The following is a 24,225-nucleotide window of genomic DNA, read 5'->3' on the forward strand; positions in this document are numbered from 1 at the left end:
CAAAGTAGAAGCTTTAATCTAAAGAAGCTATAAATATTTTCCATATTGGTGAGCAATAAAATGCATTTTTATTAACTTCTTTAACAATAAAAGAAAAAATACGAAATTTTAAGTCCATTTTTCAATTCAAACATTTAATTAATCAATTAAGCCCTCTTGATAGCTTTGAAAAAAAAACGTACAGTAAACTAAAGAATTTTTCATTTTTCTACTGTAAGTGGACATTCATACAAAAACTAAAGCTGATATTTTTTCGTGTCCTATTTTGTATTTTTCCCACACTTTGAAAGATATTATAGGCCAAATAGCGTTCATTTTCTTAAGACCATTTGGTTACAATTTAAGAATCAAGTTTTCAGAACAAACTCACATAGCTCTTGAAGTAATTGACTAGAATTTTTGCTCTACATGCTGTTAGTACAAGTATAAACGGAAGAAAAATTAAAGTTTTTAATATTAGGTTTATTTCCGTAGTGAAAGGGTTACTTTTATTTCATATTTTAAATATTTATTTACACTTGGAGGTCCCAGCACCTTAAAGGCTTTAAAAGAGACTTTAATTGATGTCGAATGCACAACTCAGTTTTTTTAATTGAAAATTTAAAAAATTGTCTATCATTTCTTAAAAGATTTCCGAGTTTGATTAGAAAGTTAATTGTATCAATTAAAAGTTTGATTAATATGTTATTTGCACCAATTATTTTTTTTAATTGAAAAAGTTTTTTAGTTTCAATCAAATATTTTTGTGATATTTTTAATTTTAAATTGAAAAATCATTCAAATAAAAAATTTAGTAATAACAATAATAAAAAAAAACAATAGTATCACCAGCTTTTTCTGCTGAAAAAAAAAATAGAAATCAGTTTCATTTGCTAAAACAGCAAATTCATAATTGTCGTTTTTTTATTTAGAAAATATTTCTATTACAGAAAAGGAAAATTGTTAGGAAGAAATATCTGCTAATAAACTGAAATAAAATATTTTTAATATCTAGAAAAATTATATTTAAGAGTATATTTACCTTGTTTTACTAAATAATCTTGAAATTCATTGAACTGTTTCCAAAATCTAGGAATATTGCCTTGAATTTTTTCAGAATCTCTTGGCTTTTTGATGTTCCGTTTGTGCTAGACTGTAGCAAAGGTATCTGCATAATGCTTGGCTTTAGTCCTGAAAATTTTCATCAACGCAAGTCCAATAATTTTCCACCAACTTACTCAAAATCATTTATCATCAATTACACAATGGTTTCTGGTTATATGGGGTCATTTTTATATATTTAATGATTCGTATAAAAATAATTATAATTATCAATAACAGGAAAAAAGTATAATTTTTATTTATAGTATATGTATATTGATTTATAGAATACATAGAAATATTTTTGAGCATATGTTTGCCAAAACAAAAACACAATGCCTGGTCACTTAGTTACAATGATTTCTATAAATTTATATATTACAAATAGATTTTCACAAACATGGTCTATATGTTTCATCAATTTCCTTTACAAAAAAAATATATATTTATATAGTATATGTTTTTAGAATATCATTAGGAAATGATTTATACAGTTGTGTATATAAGGGGGTTCGATGAAATCAAACTTAGTTTTCACAGTTTATGTATAGAACTTTCGTTTTTTGGTCTTATAAATACATTCTAATGAAGGCGCATTTCGTAGTAAATAAATTTTAATAAAATAAAAAAACAAACAAAAATGATACTAATGCATAAATTTATATTCATTTAACAAACAAATAGAAAATTAAGGAATCGTACTTTTATCGTAACGGACAGTATACATACTCGAAGGACGTATGCACATAACAATCAAATGATCAACAATCAATCTCCTTGTGATTTTGTCTAAATATAAACGCAAAAGTTTTTGTTTCTGATCTATTGAACCTATAACTTTTGCAATTCGGTAACATCGTGTAATTGTTTATTTTTAACAATTTTAGGTTTAATAAAATCAATATCTTCACCAGCCAATAAAGAATCTTCATTGGGATCCATTTTCACACTACCAGAACGTAAAAATATGCGCGACAATAAAGAAGAACTTGAGCGACGACGTGGTAAATCCTCCAATCCCCGATGTAGAGATAATTCATCGGGTTCTCGTTCTTTGGCTGTGGCCACATATTCCATATATTCTGCGGTGCGCAATTTCGCTGCAGTTGGTTTTCGATATAGTTTCAATAGTAATGAGGAACAGACAACCGAGACGGAACTAGCAGCCATTGCAACCGAGGCCATCCATGGTTGTAGTGTAATGCCGAATGGAGAAAATATTCCAGAAGCAAGTGGTATGCCCAATAGATTGTACATACTTGCAAAGAGAAAATTATAGCGTATACGTTTAACAGTTTTTCGTGATAGATCAAGACAGGCTACAACATCGAGAAGATCATTACGCATTAGTACTACATCGGCAGCTTCGGCAGCTACATCGGTGCCCGCCGAGATAGCAATACCAACATCTGCTTGAGCCAACGCGGGGCTATCATTGACGCCATCACCTACCATAGCCACACGATTTCCGGCATCTTGAATACGTTGAATTTTGGCCACTTTATGGGAGGGTAAAACTTCGGCAAAGACACGATTTATACCAACCTGTGAAATGGTGAAATGGATAACGATTAAACAATAAAACAAATTTGCCCAACTTCATACAAAAACTATCGTGAAAACATTAATTGTCTCAACCGACTTCATAAACAATCTTAATGGGAAATCAACATAAGTAACCTATAATTTTCGATAAACCAAAAATCATAAATAACTTCTGATAAGTTTTAGCAAACAGCGACTCACAAATAGGCGGATACAATTTTTTTAATCCTTAAAATAGGAAAATATCTTTGGGTCTGAAGTATTTCCGTCATACAGCTTTAACTCCATTTTTGAGGAAGTCTGTTAGAGTTTATAACTCCTCCCCAAACTTCACTGATCGGCATCAATGCACTTCGTAATACGTACCTATTATAATGGCGACAATAAAATTAAATGTCTTCGTTGGAATGAGTATTGATTTCAACAATCAGATTGGTTCAAGAGGACAGAATAACTGGGAAGGTTCAAGGGCAAAATCTGAAATGTCTGCATGTAATACGTATTTTTTAGATAATACCTATTACATAGGGCGTTGGTATTGTAAAGCAATGATATGCAGGAAAAAACGTTTGGGTAATATACAGTATACCGAAAGAAAATCAATCTCTATATCACTTGAAAGCAGAGTAATGACATAGGTAATGCTGCAAGAAATATGTAATATATACCTATTACGGCGACATTATAAAATTCGTCGTTTGAATGAGGATTAGGTTCAAAAAATCAGTTTGCTTCAAGAGAACATACTAATTTGGTGGGTTCAACAAAAAAATGGAAATCTCTATATGTAATAAGTATTTTTAGTTAAAAACAATTACACAGCAGATGTTATAGTACAGCAATATGCTGGAAAAAATAGCTTGCGTAAACTACAGTACTCAAAAAGAAAATCCAATCACCTCCTTCTCGATATGGTGTATATCTCTTAAAACCAGGGCAGGGACATAGGTAACGCTCTAAGAAATTCGTAAAAGATACTAGCGTTGCCACAATGTACTTTTATTTTGGACCAACATTTTTCCAAAATTGGACCAAAATTCGTACCGGCGGACCATTTTTCCAATTAAATTAATATAATTTTAAAGTTAAAATTTTATATCTATAGAAAGGTTTGTCAACATTTTATTTCTATAGAAAATTTTGTCAAAATTTTATTTCTATAGAAAATTTTGTTAAAATTTTATTTATATAGAAAAATTTGTCAAAAGTTTATTTCTATAGAGAATTTTGTCAAAATTTTATTTCCATAAAAAATTTTGTCAAAATTTTATTTCTATAGAAAATTTTGTCCAAATTTGATTTCTATAGAAAATTTTGTCCAAATTTGATTTCTATAGAAAATATTGCCCAAATTTGATTTCTATAGAAATTTTTGTCCAAATTTTATTCCTATATAAAATTTTGTCCAAATTTTATTTCTATAGAAAATTTTGTCAAAATTTCATTTCTTTAGGAAATTTTGTCAAGAGTTTATTTCTATAGAAAATTTTATCAAAATTTCATTTCTTTAGGAAATTTTGTCAAAATTTTATTTCTATAGAACATTTTGTCAAAATTTTATTTCTATACAAAATTTTGTCCCAATTTTATTTCAATAGAAAATTTTGTCAAAATTTCATTTCTTTAGGAAATTTTGTCAACAATTTATTTCTATAGACAATTTTGTCCAAATTTTATTCTATAGAAAATTTTATTTCTGTTGAAAATTTGGTCAAAATTTTATTTCTATAGAAAATTTTGTCAAAATTTTATTTCTATAGAAAATTTGGTCAAAATTTTATATTATTTATATGTAGACAATTTTGTACAAAATTTTATTTCTATAGAAATTTTTGTTATTTCTGTAGAAATTTTGGACAAAATATTATTTCTACAGAAAAATTTCAAAAGTTTTGAAAAATGATCGATTTATCAAAAATGGACCACAATTAACCAAATTCTATTTGGTCCGACCATCGGACCAAATTTAAAATTTTATAATTTTTTGGACCAAAATGGCAACTACGGGACACACTGAAATAAAAGCTTATCCTTTAAAAGAGGATTTGGGTAAACAAATAGATTGGTTCAAGATAAGGGAAGAATTGGGTGGGTTGGAGCTTAAAAAGCTGGATATGGCTGTACGTAATAGGTATTTTTGTTATTACATACTGCAGAGATCAATGGGTAGTGCATCATTAAAATGATATGACGAAAAAAAGCTTTGGTAAAATACAGAACTCCAACCAACTCTTCCCCGACATGTTATGCTCTATATTATCACAATGGACTGAATAGTCTAAGTGAGCCTGAATCTTAATCGGGCTACCACTTTAACCTTTTTTAACCTATGCTCTATATCTCTTGAAAGCAGGGCATTGACAAAGGTAGTGTTGCAAGAAATTCGTAATGGGTATTTTGGAAGCACTAAAATTAAAACACGATGGCCAACTCGTTGAATTTGGTTCAACAATCAGAATGGCTCAGATTGGGAAGAGAATATTTGCATGGTTTCAATTGTATAATCTGGAATTGTCTATACGTAATAGGTATTTTTAGATAATACCTATTAGAGACAGCGATATTGACTTCCGGCATTATGCCAGTGACTTTAGGAATTTTAACATACATTTTGCATTTGTTTAACTGGCAAATGTCACCTATATATTAACTTACCTCTCGTGCTATAGTAGCTGCTGTATTCTTATTATCTCCCGTCAAGAGTATAACGTCTATTCCCATTTTCTTCAATGTGTAAACGGCAAGATGAGCCTCCGGTTTAACCATATCCGAAACAGCAAACATACATATCAATTGTCCATTTAAAGCACATAAAACTGCAGTGCGACCTTTCGATTCCTCTTCAGCCATGGCATTATTGATTTCCGAAGAGACTTGTATGGCATTTCGCAGCATCCATTCTCGATTGCCAATAAGTACATTGATTTCGCTACCCAGTATAGAAACAACATCACCAACAACTTCTTCGGCAGATGTTGTTATGTGATCATCATCCAGTTGAAGTAATTGCAAATGTTGTTCTTGTTGATTTTCTTGTGATCGTTGAATAGCACTTTTGGAGGGCAAAAGTTCTGCTATCGAAACTCCATTATCCAATTGGATGGGAGCCTTTTGAATATTATTTCCATGAGAACGATAGCTATTTTCAAAATTAATTATTTTCTCTGCATTAAAAGCTTGTCTAAGAGCATTTTCATAGTGAGAAACAGTAACTTTGATACCACAGCCTGGTACAGCTTGGAAGTTTGCTGATTTGCCTAAGGATTCCTGAGAGAGCATATCTTTGGCAAATCTCACAATGGCGGAAGCAATTGGATGTTCACTATTCGATTCAGCAGCCCCAATTATTGTAAGGGCACGGGCTAAACTACATATGGCGGGCTTGACAAACATGATTACTTTCGAAGTCATAGGTGTACCGTGAGTGATTGTACCAGTCTTGTCAAAGACAACAGTCTTAACCTAAATGGACAAAGAGGGAGAAGAAACAAATCAGTTAAATAAATAATTATTCTGGTCGATTTATTAATTTTTTGTGAAAAGTTTCCGAAATTAAATTAAAAAAAAAAAATACCCCAATAAACTTCTTGATGTTTTCCCACTTATGGAAACACATAGGGCCTAAGAAATATTTGTATGAAATCTTTCACGCGACACATAGAACATATCAAAGTTGAAATATGAATTTATTTTTTTAATAACTTACTTTGTGAGCATTCTCCAATGCCGTGGCTCCTTTCACCAAAACACCGTTTATAGCCCCAGTACCAGTGGCCACCATAACAGCAGTTGGTGTTGCCAAGCCCAAAGCACATGGACAAGCTATAGCCAAAACGCTCAGGGCACATTTAAATGCATAACTTACAACTATGGTATTTGTGTCCATATGGGCTTTGTGTTCCATGGCCACTGGTACTAGACTAGGGTCTATGAAACCCGCTATTATCCAACCTATTAAGGTCACACTGGAGACTACTACAACAAAAGGCACAAAATATCCAGCTATACGATCAGCTAACTGCTGGATAGGAGCTTTAGATGTTTGTGCTTCTTCTACTAGTCGGACAATTTGTGCCAGTGTAGTGTTCTCGCCCGTGTGAGTGGCTGATATCAATAAAACACCGTTTTGATTAATGGAACCGCCAATGACGACAGCACCTTTTCGCTTTGCAACTGGCATGGATTCACCAGTTATCAGAGACTCATCACATGTTGAGTGTCCATAGAGGACTTTGCCATCAACGGGCACCTTGGCACCGGGTATAACTTTCAATGTGTCACCTCTCTGTACATAATCCACAGATATTACTTTTTCAGAAAGTATTTCAAAATCTTCGGAAATTTCCACTAGCACCGCTTCCGCAGCTTTCAATGATAACAGTTTCGATAGAGCTTCCGATGTTTTCCCCTTTGCAATATGTTCCAGCCATCTTCCCAATGAAATGAAAATCAAAAGCATTGGTGGAGTATCGAAAAATGTTAAAGGCGATGAGTTTTGTTCCATTAATACAGCGGCAATTACCACACCCACCGAATACAGATATGAAATTGTGGTTACCATTGATATCAGGACATCCATGTTGGTGGTGCCATGTTTTATGGCCTTGTAGGATTGTACATAAAAATGCCATCCACCAAAAAATTGTACAGGCGTTGACAATAGGAACATTACTAAATTTTCCATAGATAATCCTGGTACTAGACAACACATTGCAGCATGTCCTTTATCGCCCATTTCAACCATAAAATAAATCATGGCTACCATACAAGGTCCACCAAATAGAAGAGAGATTAAAAAAGCTGTACGCCATTTTCGTATTTCTTCCTTGTGTTCCAAATAGCTGTGAGCCATTTTATCTTTGCCAGAGAGAAGATGAGCCTGAAAGCCCAAATGTTCGATGGCTTCACATATGTTACGGGGTCCAGTGATTTCGGTATTGTAACGAAATTTTCCTGAAAGTAAGAAAACGTGAAACTTTTTGTTTAGGAAAAAAAGAAAATGTAATTTGTCGTTGCGATAAAAGAACTCTAGTAACAGGGGAAAGCTGCAAGCTTAAGACCTTAGGCTGGAATGGAACTCCAAATCGCTTCGAGTAAAATTAAAACAATGGAGGGCCAATGTCAACCAATGAGTCAACGTTTGGAGAGGATGGGGGAAATAGAAAAGGCGAAAAAAGCCGCAATTGCTTTGTGATCATGCGAAAAGACAATAGCGAAAATATTCAGAGGCCAAGAAGGAAACTAGCTAGAAACCATTTGCCACATTCTGATTAATTTTGTTTCGATCGAAGTAGGAAATGTACTTTATTCAAAAGATGGCCTGGGCCAACGGAATTCGTTTACTTCTTTACATTTTTTTTTTCAAAAAATTTAATACTTGCTGTGTTGACATTAGATAATTATAAGATAATAAAATCAATTTTATTCTCTTATCCGTATTACATAATTATATTTTTAAATTTAGTAACTTTGTGCTAATAACGTCGTGAAAACTGGTTTGCACGTTTTATCATCAAAAGGGTAATAATAAAACAGTCGATTTCAACTACCTGTTGGCATGCAGGTTTTGTTTTCTAATAATAATACTCATTTTTTGTTATCAACCTGTATATGTTTGTAAAATTGGATCAAAAATATATATATTCGCACATTTTCACGTAGTTTTAAATATAAAATTCAAATCGACATCTCTTTGTTTAGAATTTTATTAGTCAACACAGAGTTCCTAAGCTCGAGATACTTTATGCAAACTACTAAGGGAATGGGTTTTTACACTGTAAATTTACGCTGAATTTCATATGGAAGGGCCAGATGAGTCATGGGAATTTATTTCAATATTATTACCTACATTTAAATGTGATGTTTTGAATGGAACCTCCGGATAAATAAAAGTAACAATCGAACTAAAGACAAAAACTAAGCCTTTTTGGTGGGTTATTTCTATTTTACAATGCTGGAACTCGTTGTTTATGTAATGAAGATCCAACTATGCGCTAGTGACTTGAGGACAGAGACTTGAGAATCAGTGTCCCCACGAGTCCTTCTCACAGAGCCATCTTAGGTAAAGTTATCAAAACAAAAAGATATCTTAAGAATTGTAATCAATAAAATTTAGAAAACTTGCAAAAAAAGTAGCATTACCGGTTGATAGATATAAGCTTTTTTCCTAACCCTAGGAAGTCATCAAACTTATTAGAATTTCAAGTTTAGAAAAGCCGAAAAAAAGTTAAAATGACATCAATTGCTTTGAAAAATGGCTTCCTATTTTTAATTTTTAAAATTTTAAGAGCAAAATTTCAATTTCTTTAAAATTCCACTCTTCGATTTTGTTTACTTAAAAAAAATCCACTTTTTAGAAATTTTGGGAAAATCAACTTTGTTACGTTCTTAGTTTTCCCAAATTAAGGACCCAAGATTCGAAGTTACCAAATTTTTATTTTTTTATTTTCTTTATTTAGCTCCATGAATAAACCTAAATAAACAATAAAAGAACATTGATTCAATACTATGACCTATTTTCTCATCTATAGAACTTCGATAAATAAAATAATTGTTCAACCAGATGTGAATGTAATTGTTGTTCGTGCTGTATATTCTATACACTTCACAAAATCTAGAGAAAACAATCTAAAATATGATTCAATTAAGCCACAAATGAAATTTTGAAATGAATAAATGAAATGAGTGATGTTATGTTTAATTTTAAAAATCGATTACTCTTTCAATTTTTTTAAATGAAAAAATATTGTTGTTATAATCTACATACAGTGAGCAAATAAAAAATTGTACACTAATTTAAAATAAACGATATGGAAAATATGAAGTAAATATATATTTATTACAACTTAAATTAAAGCGAGGTAAAAAAAATAGTCACTTCATATTTTCCATATCGCTTCACAATTTATTTTATATTGGTGTACAATTTTTTTTTGCTGACTGTATGTCTAAGATTTTTTTTTTCTAAGAAAAAAAGATATAAATAAATTCGCTGATTAACGCCCATTTCATGTAGCTCCATTAATTTTAATTTAATTTAACTTTATTTTGTAATTCGAAGCCTCAGGTGGCCAATTTAACACAAATTACAATAAGACCACAAAAACATTTTAAAATCAAGATAAAAATAAAAGCTTAAACTAATTATAATATTAATTAAAATAGGATAATCTTCTAAATTAATCGGGACTTATCATTACAATCTATTCACTTAATTTTGTTTTTGTATTTCCTTTTGTTTTGCTTTGAGTTTTATTTATATTTTTTTATAAGAAATCATTAAACATATACGAATTCTTCATATAAACAAATACAATGAATGAGATTCAACAATTTTTTAAAGATATATATTCGACTTAAAGTAATATAAACTAGTTCATAAATAAATAACAATAAACAATAAAATTCCCATCTTTTGCATAAAATTTGTGATAATTGATTTGCCTTAAGCCTATATTAGACTGAACATTTTGTGGACTATTGTAAATAAATAAAAAATAACACTTTTGGTTTTACTGTGTACATTCTGGCGTTCTGTTTTTTTCTGAAGCATATGACATTTATATTCGATGACTATTCCATTTATGACATAAATTTACCATTTTGAGATTAAAGAAAGACGCTTTTTTATTCTACATACATTTACATATATTCTTATGGAAGTGTTTTCCCATCTGGTGGATTTTTAAAAAATCCACCAACAAAGCTTTATCATAACATCCTTCATAAAAGACACAACTAATTACAATTGCATAAATATGGGGGTGCTTCAAGAAGAGTTTGTTTTGGTCACGATAAATTCCTTAATCATTAGTTTGATTAAATAAAATAAAATAAATAATCATAGTTTTGAATGGGACGATTATAAAATGGGACTATATAAAATATGAATAAAAGAATATTGCATTTAAAAGATTTATTGTTGACTTTATTAAAAATAGATATATATATATATTAAGAGTTAAGAATATTAAGAAGATAAGTGTTTGTATAAGATAGTATAATAATACTTTAAATAAATATCAAAACAAAAAAATTGAAGTTACTACATATATGGCATAAAAGCCATGGAGTGTTCAAGAGAAATATGATTTTTATTTGTGGTTTATTTCTTCTTAGTAATGCTGGTGAAGTTTAAGAGTGTTTGAAAAATTCTCAAACATGTTCGGATTGGAGATTGGCCGGTTTGTACTACAGAGAACTTAGCACATTGCCGTTAATAATTAGGTCATTACGGTAATAATAATAGTCAGATTTGTCGATCTGTCGATTATGAGTGGAATAAGGGCGATTATATCTGTGTCTTTGGGGTATAAAATTTATATTCATGTATTGATGATATGTTTTTATTGGAAAAATCTTTTTTTTTAATAATTACGCGTAAATATTTTAGATGTCAATCGACTAACTCAGTATTATGACAACTGTAATTAGAAAAGCTCCAAGGGGAAAAACAAAATTGAAATTAATTTTGATAGATTGGTGTAAGTCAAAGAGTGTTCAATGCTTATCTGCCCAGAAAAAAGAAACAAGCACAAAAATCATACTATCAATGTGTAATTAACGAAAGATCATTTAAATACTACAAAATCGTACTACATCAAAGCAGTTATGCGACTACCCTGGTTCGCAACAATGAAGCCATTTATATCATACATACACGTTTTTTGATAGAAATGTTTAAACGTAATTACACTATATTACAAAGATTTTAACAAATCCTTGTATCTCCATTTTCCGATTTTGAAAACAAATTTCCATCAAAAATCATAAAATAGTTGGCTACGAGAGTTTTTAATGGGTTAAACCTTGTTTATCAAGAATATTTACAAAAACTGGATTTAATAGACGAAAAGCAAAAGATTAAATTGGCATTTTTTGTTTTTCAATTATGGATGGTCCGATAATTATTTAGTAGACGCTTTTGAAAATTGGATTTCCCATCACGGTTGCCACACGAGCCCAAAAAAAATTGACCAAAATTTGGATAAAAGTTTACCAAAAAACTACCAAACAAAAATCTCTTATTTTGCAAAATTTTATTTCTATAGAAAATTTTCTTAAAATTTTATTTTTATAGAAAATTTTGTTAACATTTTATTTCTATAGAAAATTTTGTTAAAATTTTATTTCTATATAGAATTTTGTTACAATTTTATTTCTATAGAAAATGTTATCAAAATTTTATTTCTATAGAAAATGTTGTGAAAATTTTATTTCTATAAAAAATTTTGTCAAAATTTTATTTCTATAGAAAATTTTGTCAAAATTTTATTTGTATAGAAAATTTTGTCCACATTTTATTTCTATAGAAAATTTTGTCAAAATTTTATTTGTATAGAAAATTTTGTCAAAATTTTATTTCTATAGAAAATTTTATTTCTATAGAAAATTTTGTCAAAATTTTATTTCTATAGAAAATTTTGTCAAAATATTATTTCATTAAAAAATTTTGTCAAAATTTTATTTCTATAGAAAATTTTGTCAAAATTTTATTTCTACAAAAAATTTTTGTCAATATTTTATTTCTATAGAAAATTTTGTCTAAATTTTATTTCTATAGAAAATGTTGTCCAAATTTTATTTCTATACAAATTTTTGTACAAATTTTATTTCTATAGAAAATTTTGTGCAAATTTTATTTCTATACAAAATTTTGTCAAAATTTTATTTCTTTAGAAAATTTTGTCCAAATTTTATTTCTATCGAAAATTTTGTCAAAATTTTATTTCTATCGAAAATTTTGTCCAAATTTTATTTCTATAGAAAATTTTGTCAAAAATTTATTTCTGTAGAAAATTTTGTCAAAATTTTATTTCTATAGAAAATTTTGCCAAAATATTATTTCATTTATTTCTATAGAAAATTTTGTCAAAATTTTATTTCTATAGGAAATTTTGTTAAAATTTTATTTCTATCGAAAATTTTGTCAAAATTTTAGTTCTATCGAAAAATTTGTCAAAATTTTATTTCTATAGAAAATTTTGTCAAAATTTTATTTCTATAGAAAATTTTGTCCAAATTTTATTTCTATAGAAAATTTTGTCAAAATTTTATTTCTATAGAAAATTTTGTCAAAATTTTATTTCTATAGAAAATTTTGTCAATATTTTATTTCTATAGCAAAATTTTGTTGAAATTTTATTTTTATAGAAAATTTTGGTAAAATTTTATTTTGATAGAAAATTTTGTCAAAATTTTATTTTTATAGAAAAATTTTTTAAAATTTTATTTTTATAGAAAATTTTGTTAAAATTTTATTTCTATAGAAATTTTGTCAAAAATTTATTTCTATAGAAAATTTTGTCAACATTTTATTTCTATAGAAAATTTTGTCAAAATTTTATTTCTATAGAAAATTTTGTCAAAATTTTATTTCTATAGAAAATTTTGTCAAAATTTTATTTCCATAGAAAATTTTGTCAAAATTTTATTTCTATAGGAAATTTTATCTAAATTGCATTTCATTCTTTTTGTTTTGTTATTGTTGGTTTTGTTCTTCAAGCATTGTTGTTGTTTTTTATTGCATTTCTATAAAAAAATAGTGAAGTACATTTTAGTTGGAGAGGAATATTTTCCAAAACATTAAGAATTCTACCAATCTACCAAGCAGTAAATTTTTGGTAGAATTCTACCAACTGTGGCAACCGTGTTTCCCATGCCAATGGCCAATGTATCCGATGTACTTGTCTTTTATAGGAGCAATATCTTCTGAAGATTAACGTTTTTTTAAAGTAAGTGTATTGTATTTTTTAAAGTAAGTTTTATTGTATTAAATTTATTGGCTTTCTCAATGTCAAGATTAACTTTTCCATTAGTACACATTGTTTTAGCAAACATCACATAACCACATAATACCGTAAAAATATTGTTTGCCATTATACACTCTACCCCAATTGATTTTGAATCACGAAATTAAAATGGTGAGAATTTAAATTGTCCCTGAGCAATGTCTTACATTCATTTCTAAACAAAGAAAACAAGTTTTAATGAACTTAAGATATTACGGCAAACATAGATTTGGCAATATTGTGGCTGTAGTGTATGTATTGCTCCAAATACAGACATTCACCTGGCAATACAAACACTCCCACTATCCTCCCTCCCCCCTTTTGTTATGTTTTGATAATTCCACTAAGAGATAAGCATTAGTCGCATGAATGTGTATTTGATAATTGTATTATTAGTTTTATTTTACAACTACGATAAGATCTAGCTACTTTTCCCAACTCAACTCAATGAATACATTCTAATAATTAATCTATTGCTAAAAATTCATATCTATTACGATGGGTCTCGCCAGACAATATTATCAAAAAGACAGCAAAAACTAGATAAACAAAATTGTTTGAAGTAATTTCGTTGACGATCATGAAAATTGATTTCTTTTAAATTGTATTAATTCAATAGAAGATGCATTATATTATTTGTCACTGTATTAAGCAAAAACTAAAAGCATTACTTTAATTCCATAAAGTGCTAAGTCGATTTGGAGCATTTAAAAAAAATGGCTGGACGTGTTTTAAATAAAGCTGAGATCATCTGAAATTTTCAATTATGATTCTGAAGCATTTCAATCCAGATTTCAAATTTAATTCCCCGAAAATCTGCAATTATCGACTTAGATTGCAATTGAATCATGGGATCAATATCATTGACATACTTTTATTTATTTCTCAAATAAAACCAAAAAACAAAAAATTGAATGAAAGAAAAATACATTGAATTACTTCACTGGTAGAATGAAAGTCTCTCGTTAAATATTAGCAAATATGTTTGCTTAAATATTGCTTCATAATTGATCTTTTTCACAATGTGAATTGCAAACAACATGTCGTCGATTGTTTTTAGAATAAAACGTTTTATTTTTTTTTTATTCAGAAAAGTGAACTTTCCACTTGTCGTCGTTAGCAAATTTAAAAAAGTGCCAAGCCTCCTCCAAGCACCGTCTGAAAATGAAAGGCCTCGTCAAAATTCTGTGAAATGGATCTAAAATGTTTTGGTAACTCTTATAAGCTGCTGATATTTGCAAGTTGACTAACGAGACTTTCCAATTAGTAAGTGGAATAAGTGAATAGTCTGAATATCGACTCCACCGTCTAAATATCGAATACCGACTAATCCACTCTGGGATATTTAAGATTTAAAAGGGATTTATTGAAAACGATTCGCGTATAGTGGCAAAGCAATGTTTACTGCTACTGGTATTTGTGATCTTATTAATGGGATTTAACAAGAAAACAAAGGTATAAGAAATGCCTCACAAATGTACTACTCACCTCGTTTAGTTAGTAAAGTAACACAGGCCTCGGATATGCCTTTCATCCTTTTAACATGTGTTTCTATTTTATTTACACATGATGCACAGGTCATACCCAATATTTCGATTTCCACCTCAGCTTCTCCACTATTGGGCTCTTCTATTATCTCGGAGGGAAATCCCAACTCTGTAATGGATTTGGCTATGCTTTCAGGTGTGATTGCATTGCCGTTGTACTTTACTTCCGCTTTAGCCGCTAACAATGCCACCAATATACTATCAATTCCATATATTTTTTTACAATGTTTTTCAATGGCAGCCACACAGCTGGCACAGGTCATTCCACGTATGTGCAAGAAACATTTGGACAAAAGTTCATTTTCAATTGGTATAGAAGTAGCGTGACCATTGGATTCCACCATTTTCGAAGGGCTTTTAGAAACCTTTTGGTTATTGTCGTCAAGCGATTTTGTTGGAGATTTTTTTATTGGAGATGATGAGAGTGACTTGGTGTCTGGCAAGGAACGAGATGTTGGTTCTATTAAAGAGGCATCAAAGCCCATATCATCTATCATTTCTGCTATAAGATCTGGTGTAAGTTTAGTGCTGTCATATTCCACATCAGCCTTCTTGTCCTCCAAACTTACTTTGATCGCTTTAATACCTTCCTTTGTTCCAATATTGCCTTCAATATTTCGAACACAACTTTGACAGGTCATGCCCAGAACACGTACCACGCAATGTCCGGAACCGGAATCTGCCGACTCCTTCTCATCGTAGGTACAATCGAAACCCATATCATCTACATCATTAGCAATTTGCGTGGGATTTGTTATGGAAGTGTCGTAAGTGAAATAACCTGCATTTTCTTCTAATTCTACTCTGCATTTTATTATTCCGGCCTTTGAACTGATATTTGTTTCTATATTTCGTACACAGCTTTGACATGTCATACCCACTATATCCAAGCGTACTTCTTCGATTGTAGCCATATTTTTACTTTCCAGTAGTTCAATTTCTTGCAGGCTATTATTGCCTGAAGTGAAAGGCGTTTTTTCTTCCATCGTCGTCGTCACACTTGTTGTTATTGCTTTATTGCCTGCCTGTTATTACACTTCAATTGTAAATTTCTATTTACTTTAAAATTTACTTCACATTCGTTAATTTGCGATATCGATTCACATTGGAAAATTTAAATTTTTCTTAATATATTTACATGGACTTTTGTTACACTTCATTAATTTTCTTTGTGTTTTTTCGTATTTTTTTGAAACAACATTTCAACATTCACCCCGACGACATCCAAACACTACACCAACTCCCAGCAGATAAAAAATAAAACAATAACATCGATTTGACATTTCGCAATCAGCTATTAAGCACAATGGAATATGCGACGGCTGGCGTATCTCGCCGAACGAAATCTCCGCTTCATAATACCCGCTAAATACAAGCATCGGAAAAATGGTTATATTCAACAGAATTTCAAACTTTTTTCTAGTTGGGTCATTGTTGAAACACATCTCGTTAAAAAAAAGAACCCCAGCTATATTTTGACATAAACAAATAAAAACTTAAAATTTGATCTTAATACACCCTTCTGCAACAGCTTCTTAGGTGGAAAATATACTAATGTATTTCTTATGGGTAGCGGAAATATCGTTAAAAGTGCATACCGATCTTTATGGGAGAAAATGTAAACAATCGATAACACAGTTCTAATTACGAGGGAGGAAAAATATTTTTTTTTCGAAAATTTCCCATAAGAAATGCACTGTTATATTGGCAAACGAAAATACCACGAGGCGTTTTTATCGATTCTTCACATAAGAAATACATGGCAAAATTGTCTTATTGGCATACAAACGAAAACTCTGAGAGGAATTTTTGTTATCAATCTTCCCTTAAGAAATAAACGTAAAAACTGTTTTATATACATAGCCCTCAAATTAAATTTTCGATTGAGATCCATGCCTCATTTTGAAGATTGTAAAGAGAAATATGAAAAGGAATAATGAATATGTATGGAGTGACTAGTTTTTTTTTATAAAAAAAATAAGATTTTGTTTAAATTTAACAATTGTTCTTGCATTTATTTCCCTATATCTCCTGAAGCTTTAATAAATAGAAAAATATAAGATTTTATACAAACAAAACAATTGCTAAACTTTTTCCATCTTCATAGTACAAAACTTCATTCTCGTATAATTCAAAGAACCTCAGTAAATCACAAATGCCTGTTCCTGCTTCCAAATTATTTTCAATTAAAGCACTGCCGCATTAGCTACAACACTAGGATTATTAACAACTTCTCCAAGTGAATCCAATACTTCTTTGCGGTAGTCATCAAAGTCTCCATCGATTTCATTGATTGTTTGTTCTTCAATTACATATAGTGTACAACCAGTTTCACGAATCAAACGTTCGTCGTGAGATACTATCACTACACCACCCTCATATTCATTAATTGCTTCGGCTAAGGCATCAATCGATTCGATATCCAAGTTATTTGTGGGTTCATCAAGAATTAGAACGTCAGGAGCACTCAGACAAAGTTCAGCCAATGCAACACGAGCTTTTTGACCACCAGAGAGATCTTTCATTTTAATCGTGTGCGCATGACTCACAAGACCAAAGGAACCCAAAGCTTTGCGGGCCTTTTCGTGAGGCAAATTAAAAAGCCTTTGCAAATACTCTGCTGCAGACTCCTCAGCTGTCAAATGTTCACCACTGTGCTGATCGAAACGACCCACACGTAGACGATGATTTTTTCTTTGTTCTCCCTTTTGAGGCTCCAATTCTCCCAGGAGAAGTTTCAAGAACGTAGATTTTCCTACACCATTAGGTCCTACAATGGCAACGCGACTACTAAGATCTATACCAAATTCTGTATTAATGAACAAGGGTTTTTGACCCTCAAAAGCAAAGGTAACATTATGCAAGCCAAGAATAGGAGGCTGTAGTTGTGATGGTTCGGGAAAACGAAATTTGACTATATATTCCTTGGGCTTCTCCAACAATTCCGTTGGTCCATCTTCATCATCTTGTTGTCGTTGTTGTTTCGATTTGTTTTTCTCTTGTTTGCGTGTCAAGGCTTCTTTTTGTTTCTTTTCTGCAGCTTTCTTGGACTGACCATGGGCCTTCAACTCCTTGATTCGTTTCTCTTGTTTCTCGTATTCCTTTATCATTTCACGACGTTTTTGGACGTACATTTTCTTGAACATTGAATAATTGCCCTTATAGTAGTGTAGCTTTTTCTGGTCCAAATGGATAATTTCATTACACACATTATCTAAGAAACTTTGATCGTGAGAAACTATCAAGAGTGTTTTCTTCCAACCTTGCAAGTAGTTATCTAACCAAATGACAGCGTTCAAATCCAAATGGTTGGTAGGTTCATCAAGCATTAGCAGAGTTGGTTCCAAATACAAAGCACGAGCCAGAGAGACACGCATACGCCAACCACCAGAGAATTTATTAGTGGCACGATTTTGCATTTCCTCACTGAAACCAAGACCGGCCAAAATACGACGTGCTCTGGCTTCGGCTGAATAAGCCCCAATTGCTTTCAACTCGGCAAATGTGTCATTTAATTCTTCCTGTACACTCATATCGCCAGCTGAAAACTGGTCTTCAAGTTCCTTTGATTTTGCAAGAAGTTTGATACGTTTAGTGTCGGCTTCCAATATTGTTTCTACGGCAGTTTTATCGGTTGCTACGACTTCTTGTTCGCAAAGTAATACATCGATATTTGGTGGAATAGCAAATGCTCGTGTAGCTATATGGCGTAACAATGTGGTTTTTCCATGGCCATTAGGGCCTACTAAGCCATAATGACGACCCTGAGCGATAAGCAAGTTAGCGTTAACAAAAAGATCGTTACCTGTAAAGGGAAATACAAAACATTCACTCTATATTCCAATTGTTCTTATATGCCACATACCCTTTGCTGAGATTGTGAAATTTTCAATTTTTATATCGACCGCATGCTCAAGTGCGGCCTTTTGGCCAGCCGATTTTTGAACCTGAGACATTGTAAAATTGCTGTCTAAATCGGAATGTCCTAAGCCACCTTTCTTGGTCATCATTTCCATTTGACGTTCATATTCTTCCTGTTTTTTCTGTTTCTTCTTTTCTTTGTGGGTCAATTTCTTCTCTTTTGTTTTGTCATTTTCCTCCGTTGTAGGAGCTGCACCTTCTTCCTCTTTGGCTTCTTCTTCTTCTTCGGGCTCTTCTTTTTCACTCTCAAGCTTGAGATTATCCAATTTCTCTTCCAATGGCTTAGTTTCAGGTTCTGGTTCCGGTTCTGGGCTCTTTTCAGGTTCCGCTTCAGGCTCAGAATCTATTTCATTATCAAGATCTTCTTCCTCATCACTCATTTCAAATTTATTTTTCTTTTGTTGTTTCTTATTTGACTTTTTCACAGGTTTTGCTACAACAACTGGTTCCTCATCGGATACTTCTTCTTGTAGGGGATCTATGTCATCGTCATCACTCACTTCAAATTTGTTCTTCTTCTGCTGTTTTTTGTTGGATTTTTTCACAGGCTTTGCTACAACGGCTGGCTCCTCCTCGTCGGATTCTTCCTTCAGGAGATCTATATCTTTGTCCTCATCATCATCGGAGAAATCATCTTTTTTCTTATTTTTCTTAGATTTCTTCTGCTGTTTTTTATTTGCTGGCTTGGGTACATCCTCCTCATCCTTGACGGATTTATTTTTAGTCTTCAAATCCAGTTCTTCTTCGTCACTTACGTCAAATTCGGATTTCTTTTGTTGTTTCTTGCCTTTCTTTTGTGATTTCTTAGATGCAATGTTGGCTGGTTGCTCATTCATTTCGTCATCATCATCGAATTGGTTCTTCTTGTTCTTTCCTTTATTTTTTGACATTTTGTATTAGAAATATAAATAATTAACTAGGGACGTAGTAGGGAAGAATTCACGAGCCCTGCTCTTATTACAATAATAGGTGAAATTTGAAATGTAAATTTCACGTGGAACGTATGCAATTTCACAAATCCCGACTGTCAAATGCCAACATATGGGGGCATGCAATTAGTGATGCCAACTCCCGAAAAGCAAAAAGCACCAAAAATGCTGACATACTAGTTCCCACCACAAAAACTACTCCAGCCAGCTAAAATTAATAGCCTGTTTCAGTATGTCGATCGAGCTCTAGGTTAGGTTAGGTTAGGTTATGTGGCAGCCCGATGTATCAGGCTCACTTAGACTATTCAGTCCATTGTGATACCACAGTGGTGAACTTCTCTCTTATCACTGAGTGCTGCCCGATTCCATGTTAAGCTCAATGACAAGGGACCTCCTTTTTATAGCCGTGTCCTAACGGCGTTCTACATTCCAGTGAAACCACTTAGAGAAGCTTTGAAACCCGATCGAGCTCTATCGATCGACTGAAATGGAAACAAACAGCTGAATTTATAATAAAAAATCAGCTGTTTTTATGCATTTCGTTCGATCGATAGAGCTCGTTTGACATACAGAAACAGGCTGTAAATGTACTACTACTAACAAAAAAAAAAAAAAAAACAAAGATGAGATTTTCTTTTCTTTTATATTTTTCCTTTTATATAAAGAAGTATTCCTATTAAAACATACAAAAGATAATTATCTTTTCTTGTTTCTTGCTTAATTATACACTTCTCAGTTTTGTGTAAATGATTGTTTATTATAAGTATTCAACATCTTTTTTGCACACCTTATGTATTATTATGTATGAATATTGTATGAAACTCTAGAGAGTAGTCCTTTGTAATTATTTTATTTTGGCCAAATAGGCTTAGAATTACATGCTCTGAATGAATAAATAAAAAAATAAAAAAAGATGTATTATAGAAATTTTTAATTTTATGAAATTATGAATTTTATGAAATTATTATCAATGTACTGCTTTATAATTTTTAATGCTTTTAATTAATGCATTAATTCAATTCATTTTGAACAGTGATTTTCAAAGTTCAAAATATGTTTTTTCAGAGGAGACATTAAATTTGGAAATATTAATATTTGGACGGAGTCTATTTCTTATTTCAATTATGACTGCATTTGTGAATTTATTTTATTTTTATGACACCTTTAAGTTTGTCGCGAGACTTTTAAAAGAAATACCCTAAATACCAATATTGATTAAGAACCACCTTCATAACAATCAAATTCTATATTTGGCAATATAGTTGAGTTTCTTAACCTTTTGGCAGTGATAGTCTAATCTGAATTTTTGTATGAAAAGATGTCGTCAATTAAACTCAATACTGTTCAAATTGAAAAAAACGACCAAAAGCACTAAACGAAAACGCCGGAAAGCACCAAGTTGGGTTTTTTTCGAAAAGCACACTAAAAAGCCAATTTGGTGCTTTTAGCATCAAATTGGCATCACTGCATGCAATTGTGACAACTTGGCCAACGAAATCGAATGGTTGTATAAAGAGGGTAAACTTCTGAGGAGAAACAAAATCGAAATACAAAAGTAAAGTACAACAAATACAAATTTAAATAAAATGTTGTCTAAAACTGCAGGTTCTCTATGTCGAATAAATGCTCATGTGCGACTGAAATGTTAAAAATTAAAAGTCGTGAAAAAATGGCGATTTTAGCGGCTAAACTCGAACTTAATACTCACCTTTTGGCTCGAAGACTTTTATGGGTCTCCACATCAATATTGTTCGGAAATAATTTCGACCATTTTTTACCACTATTCCGTTAAAAATTCCTTGCGCAACAATGTTTTAAGCGTTAATTTTTTGGATTTCTTTAAATATTGTTGTTATAAGTAATATAAAATAATTGTTATAAGTAATATAAATGAATAAATAAATATTTATAAGAAGTTATTTGCTCTTGGTGCTACAAAATATATTTTTTTTCACAATGGTTTTTTACATGTCGTTATAGCGTCATTTCGAACTTTGAAGTGGGGGAATGTTTACATCGATCTATTTTTGGACCCGATATAAATCAATGGTCCTCTTCACGTAGTACGAATAGACGACTTTGATCTTCCAATTTGTTTTTCGTTGAAACTCTATATTGAAGCCCTAAAATTGATTTATTTTGCCACTTCTCCTTTTCCAGCACAATTTCCCTGTTTGTATTGACATTTTTTTAAAGAAATTTTTTTCAGTGTACTCCTAAAATACATTGCTATACACCTTTACCGATCCTCTGCTTATTTTTTCTTGGTTGCCAACACAGTAACGTACAGTACATGGGTTCAAACCCAGACTTATTAAGATTGATCAAATGCTTCATCTTTGTACTGCCACAAATCTAAAGATTTCAGCATTCTTAGAAATTCTAAAAATGAAAATAATACTCCTTGGTGTTAGAGAATTTACCCTCATTGAATGCTTGTGGTAATTATATAAGTTTGAATATTGAAAAGCTTCCAAAACCAACATAATGTGTATTTCGATTCGATAGATTACTTTTAAAAAAAATTTGGAAAATTTGTAATTTTATTTTTAAGAAATGCCAATTTCTTCTTTTTTGTTTTTGATGCCTTAAGTTAAGAAGAAAAATTATTACTACAATTAAAATATAATATATGTTGATGTTGTTGATAATATTCTTATAAAATTATGTATCGCTTTTCCACAATTTTATGGTTTTATCATTTTCCAATGCTGCCGATGCAATAATATTCTCCGTCGGATGACAAGCGGTACATAGAACCGTATCCGTATGACCTTGCAGTTTTTGGACTACCTCTTTAGATTGTAAGTTCCATATGTAGACCATATTATCTTCGCTTCCAGAGACAATCCACTAAAAAATGTTTCAAGAAATTCATAATGAATAAACCACTAGAACACAACAATATAACCAATTGTAATTTACCTTTCCTCCCGTTACAGAAAAGTTGGCAAATATACAGTACTTTTCATTTTTGTGGCCTGTGTAAGTTTTCAAACACTTTCCCTTGGAGTAATCCCAAAGTTTCAATGTGTTGTCAAGGGTAGCAGCCAAAATGTATTTACCATTGGGTGAGAATTTGACAAAGCTTACGGGAGGATTATCATCGTCAATCAACGTTTTCAAACATTGGCCGCTGGCCGTATCCCAAATGCGACATAGACCATCGTAACTGGAGCTGACAATCAATGAACCATCACGATTGAAATGTACTGCCGACACTGGATCAGAATGGGCTGGCAATGTTTTTAAACATTTACCAGTTCTTACATCCCAGATGCGAACAGACTCGTCAAAACTTCCTGATACTATGAGATTGGATTGCGGGTTGAAATTACAGCAGAATACATAATTGCTGTGACCCTTTAGGGTTTTCAAGCATTTGCCGGAACTTAGTTCCCACACTTTCAAAGTCTTATCATCACTGCCACTGACCAAGAGACGCGAGTCGGAAGACCAGGCCACATCAGATATACCCAACTTGTGGCCGGAGATTGTTTTCTCAAATTTACCGTCGTAAGCTCCCCAAATTTTAATTAGCTTGTCCGCAGCTGTCGTAAAAGAAAAAAATGCACATTTTATTTTGTATTCCATGTAGAGATACTAACAGTACTTACAAGAACTAGCCAACCATTCGCCATTTGGTGAGAATTTCACTGCCGAAACCGCCTTGGTATGACCAGCTAACGTGAATTTCAATGTATAGTTGGGCTTGATTGACAATGACGACTTGTTCGAGGAAGCCGATGTATTACCAGCTGACTGGGATTGTAACGTGTTTGGTCCAGCAGGAGGAATGGGCTGTGGAGCATGAACTCCAGGATGGCCACCATGCACCGGTCCAATAGGTACCATTTTGTTGGATTTATATTTGAACCGCTATATATTAATTGCTAAATTACGAATTATTCTTGTTTTGCGAATGAAACACCACCGCCACTTCTCTCTATACCACTACAATATACAAACAATGTGAATTTGTTGTCAAAAAAACCTCGTGCTTTTGTTGTTGCTATTGAGCGGTGGTGTTGAGAACGTAAGGAGTATTTGATTACAAGTACTCGTAACTGACTAATATTTTGAGTACTCGTTACTATTAAATGAGTACTCAATACCATTGCAATAAACACAAACATTTGAAAAACGCTAAAATTCAACAATTTTTCAAACATTTATTCAAACAATTAGGGCAATATCCAAGTTGAGAAATTATTGAGAAAATTGCGTTCTCAACAACAAAATTCAACACATCAGCAAGATAATAATATCAAAAATAAGCGAAAGCTGTCATACACAGAGAATGAAGCCGCCGAGACGCGCCGCCGATTTTAGCCGCCAATTATTCAAAAATATTGATTTAAACCAGAAAAAATTATTAATTATTGCTGTATTTTTTGTCAAAATGTAAAACTT

At 31.5% G+C, this 24,225-nt stretch overlaps 3 protein-coding genes across 3 annotated transcripts; all 3 read right to left on the minus strand.

Moving 5' to 3' along the window:
• Positions 1–1,248: 1,248 nt before the first annotated feature.
• Positions 1,249–16,214, minus strand: ATP7 (copper-transporting ATPase 1). Its single transcript, XM_075298144.1, has 4 exons — positions 14,904–16,214; positions 6,332–7,578; positions 5,281–6,087; positions 1,249–2,625 (listed from the first exon to the last, which is right to left on the minus strand). The coding sequence occupies exons 1-4, from the start codon at positions 15,946–15,948 to the stop codon at positions 1,912–1,914; spliced, it is 3,813 nt and encodes a 1,270-aa protein (XP_075154259.1). The 5' UTR covers positions 15,949–16,214; the 3' UTR covers positions 1,249–1,911.
• A 731-nt stretch (positions 16,215–16,945) lies between these two features.
• Positions 16,946–19,926, minus strand: LOC142228277 (ATP-binding cassette sub-family F member 1). The gene is made up of 2 exons (XM_075298664.1): positions 18,828–19,926; positions 16,946–18,767 (listed from the first exon to the last, which is right to left on the minus strand). The coding sequence occupies exons 1-2, from the start codon at positions 19,771–19,773 to the stop codon at positions 17,149–17,151; spliced, it is 2,565 nt and encodes an 854-aa protein (XP_075154779.1). The 5' UTR covers positions 19,774–19,926; the 3' UTR covers positions 16,946–17,148.
• A 2,395-nt stretch (positions 19,927–22,321) lies between these two features.
• Positions 22,322–23,807, minus strand: wds (WD repeat-containing protein wds). Its single transcript, XM_075298478.1, has 3 exons — positions 23,430–23,807; positions 22,738–23,363; positions 22,322–22,665 (listed from the first exon to the last, which is right to left on the minus strand). Exons 1-3 carry the CDS (start codon positions 23,665–23,667, stop codon positions 22,477–22,479), a joined length of 1,053 nt encoding a protein of 350 aa, XP_075154593.1. The 5' UTR covers positions 23,668–23,807; the 3' UTR covers positions 22,322–22,476.
• Between the last annotated feature and the right edge of the window lie 418 nt (positions 23,808–24,225).

This window comes from Haematobia irritans, chromosome 3, assembly GCF_050003625.1.
Source record: "Haematobia irritans isolate KBUSLIRL chromosome 3, ASM5000362v1, whole genome shotgun sequence".
Taxonomy (NCBI): Eukaryota; Metazoa; Arthropoda; class Insecta; order Diptera; family Muscidae; genus Haematobia; species Haematobia irritans.

Excerpts from the sequence above, each read along its gene's own strand:
- ATP7 (XM_075298144.1), bottom strand. The coding sequence starts at position 15,948 with ATGGAAGAAAAAACGCCTTTCACTTCAGGCAATAATAGCCTGCAAGAA. Across the intron at positions 6,088-6,331 it reads CATTGGAGAATGCTCACAAA|GTTAAGACTGTTGTCTTTGA; the intron begins GTAAGTTATTAA and ends TTGTCCATTTAG. Across the intron at positions 2,626-5,280 it reads CAGCTACTATAGCACGAGAG|GTTGGTATAAATCGTGTCTT; the intron begins GTAAGTTAATAT and ends ACCATTTCACAG.
- LOC142228277 (XM_075298664.1), bottom strand. The coding sequence starts at position 19,773 with ATGTCAAAAAATAAAGGAAAGAACAAGAAGAACCAATTCGATGATGAT. Across the intron at positions 18,768-18,827 it reads TTTCACAATCTCAGCAAAGG|GTAACGATCTTTTTGTTAAC; the intron begins GTATGTGGCATA and ends TTCCCTTTACAG.
- wds (XM_075298478.1), bottom strand. The coding sequence starts at position 23,667 with ATGGTACCTATTGGACCGGTGCATGGTGGCCATCCTGGAGTTCATGCT. Across the intron at positions 23,364-23,429 it reads CGAATGGTTGGCTAGTTCTT|CTGCGGACAAGCTAATTAAA; the intron begins GTAAGTACTGTT and ends CTTTTACGACAG. Across the intron at positions 22,666-22,737 it reads TTTCTGTAACGGGAGGAAAG|TGGATTGTCTCTGGAAGCGA; the intron begins GTAAATTACAAT and ends AACATTTTTTAG.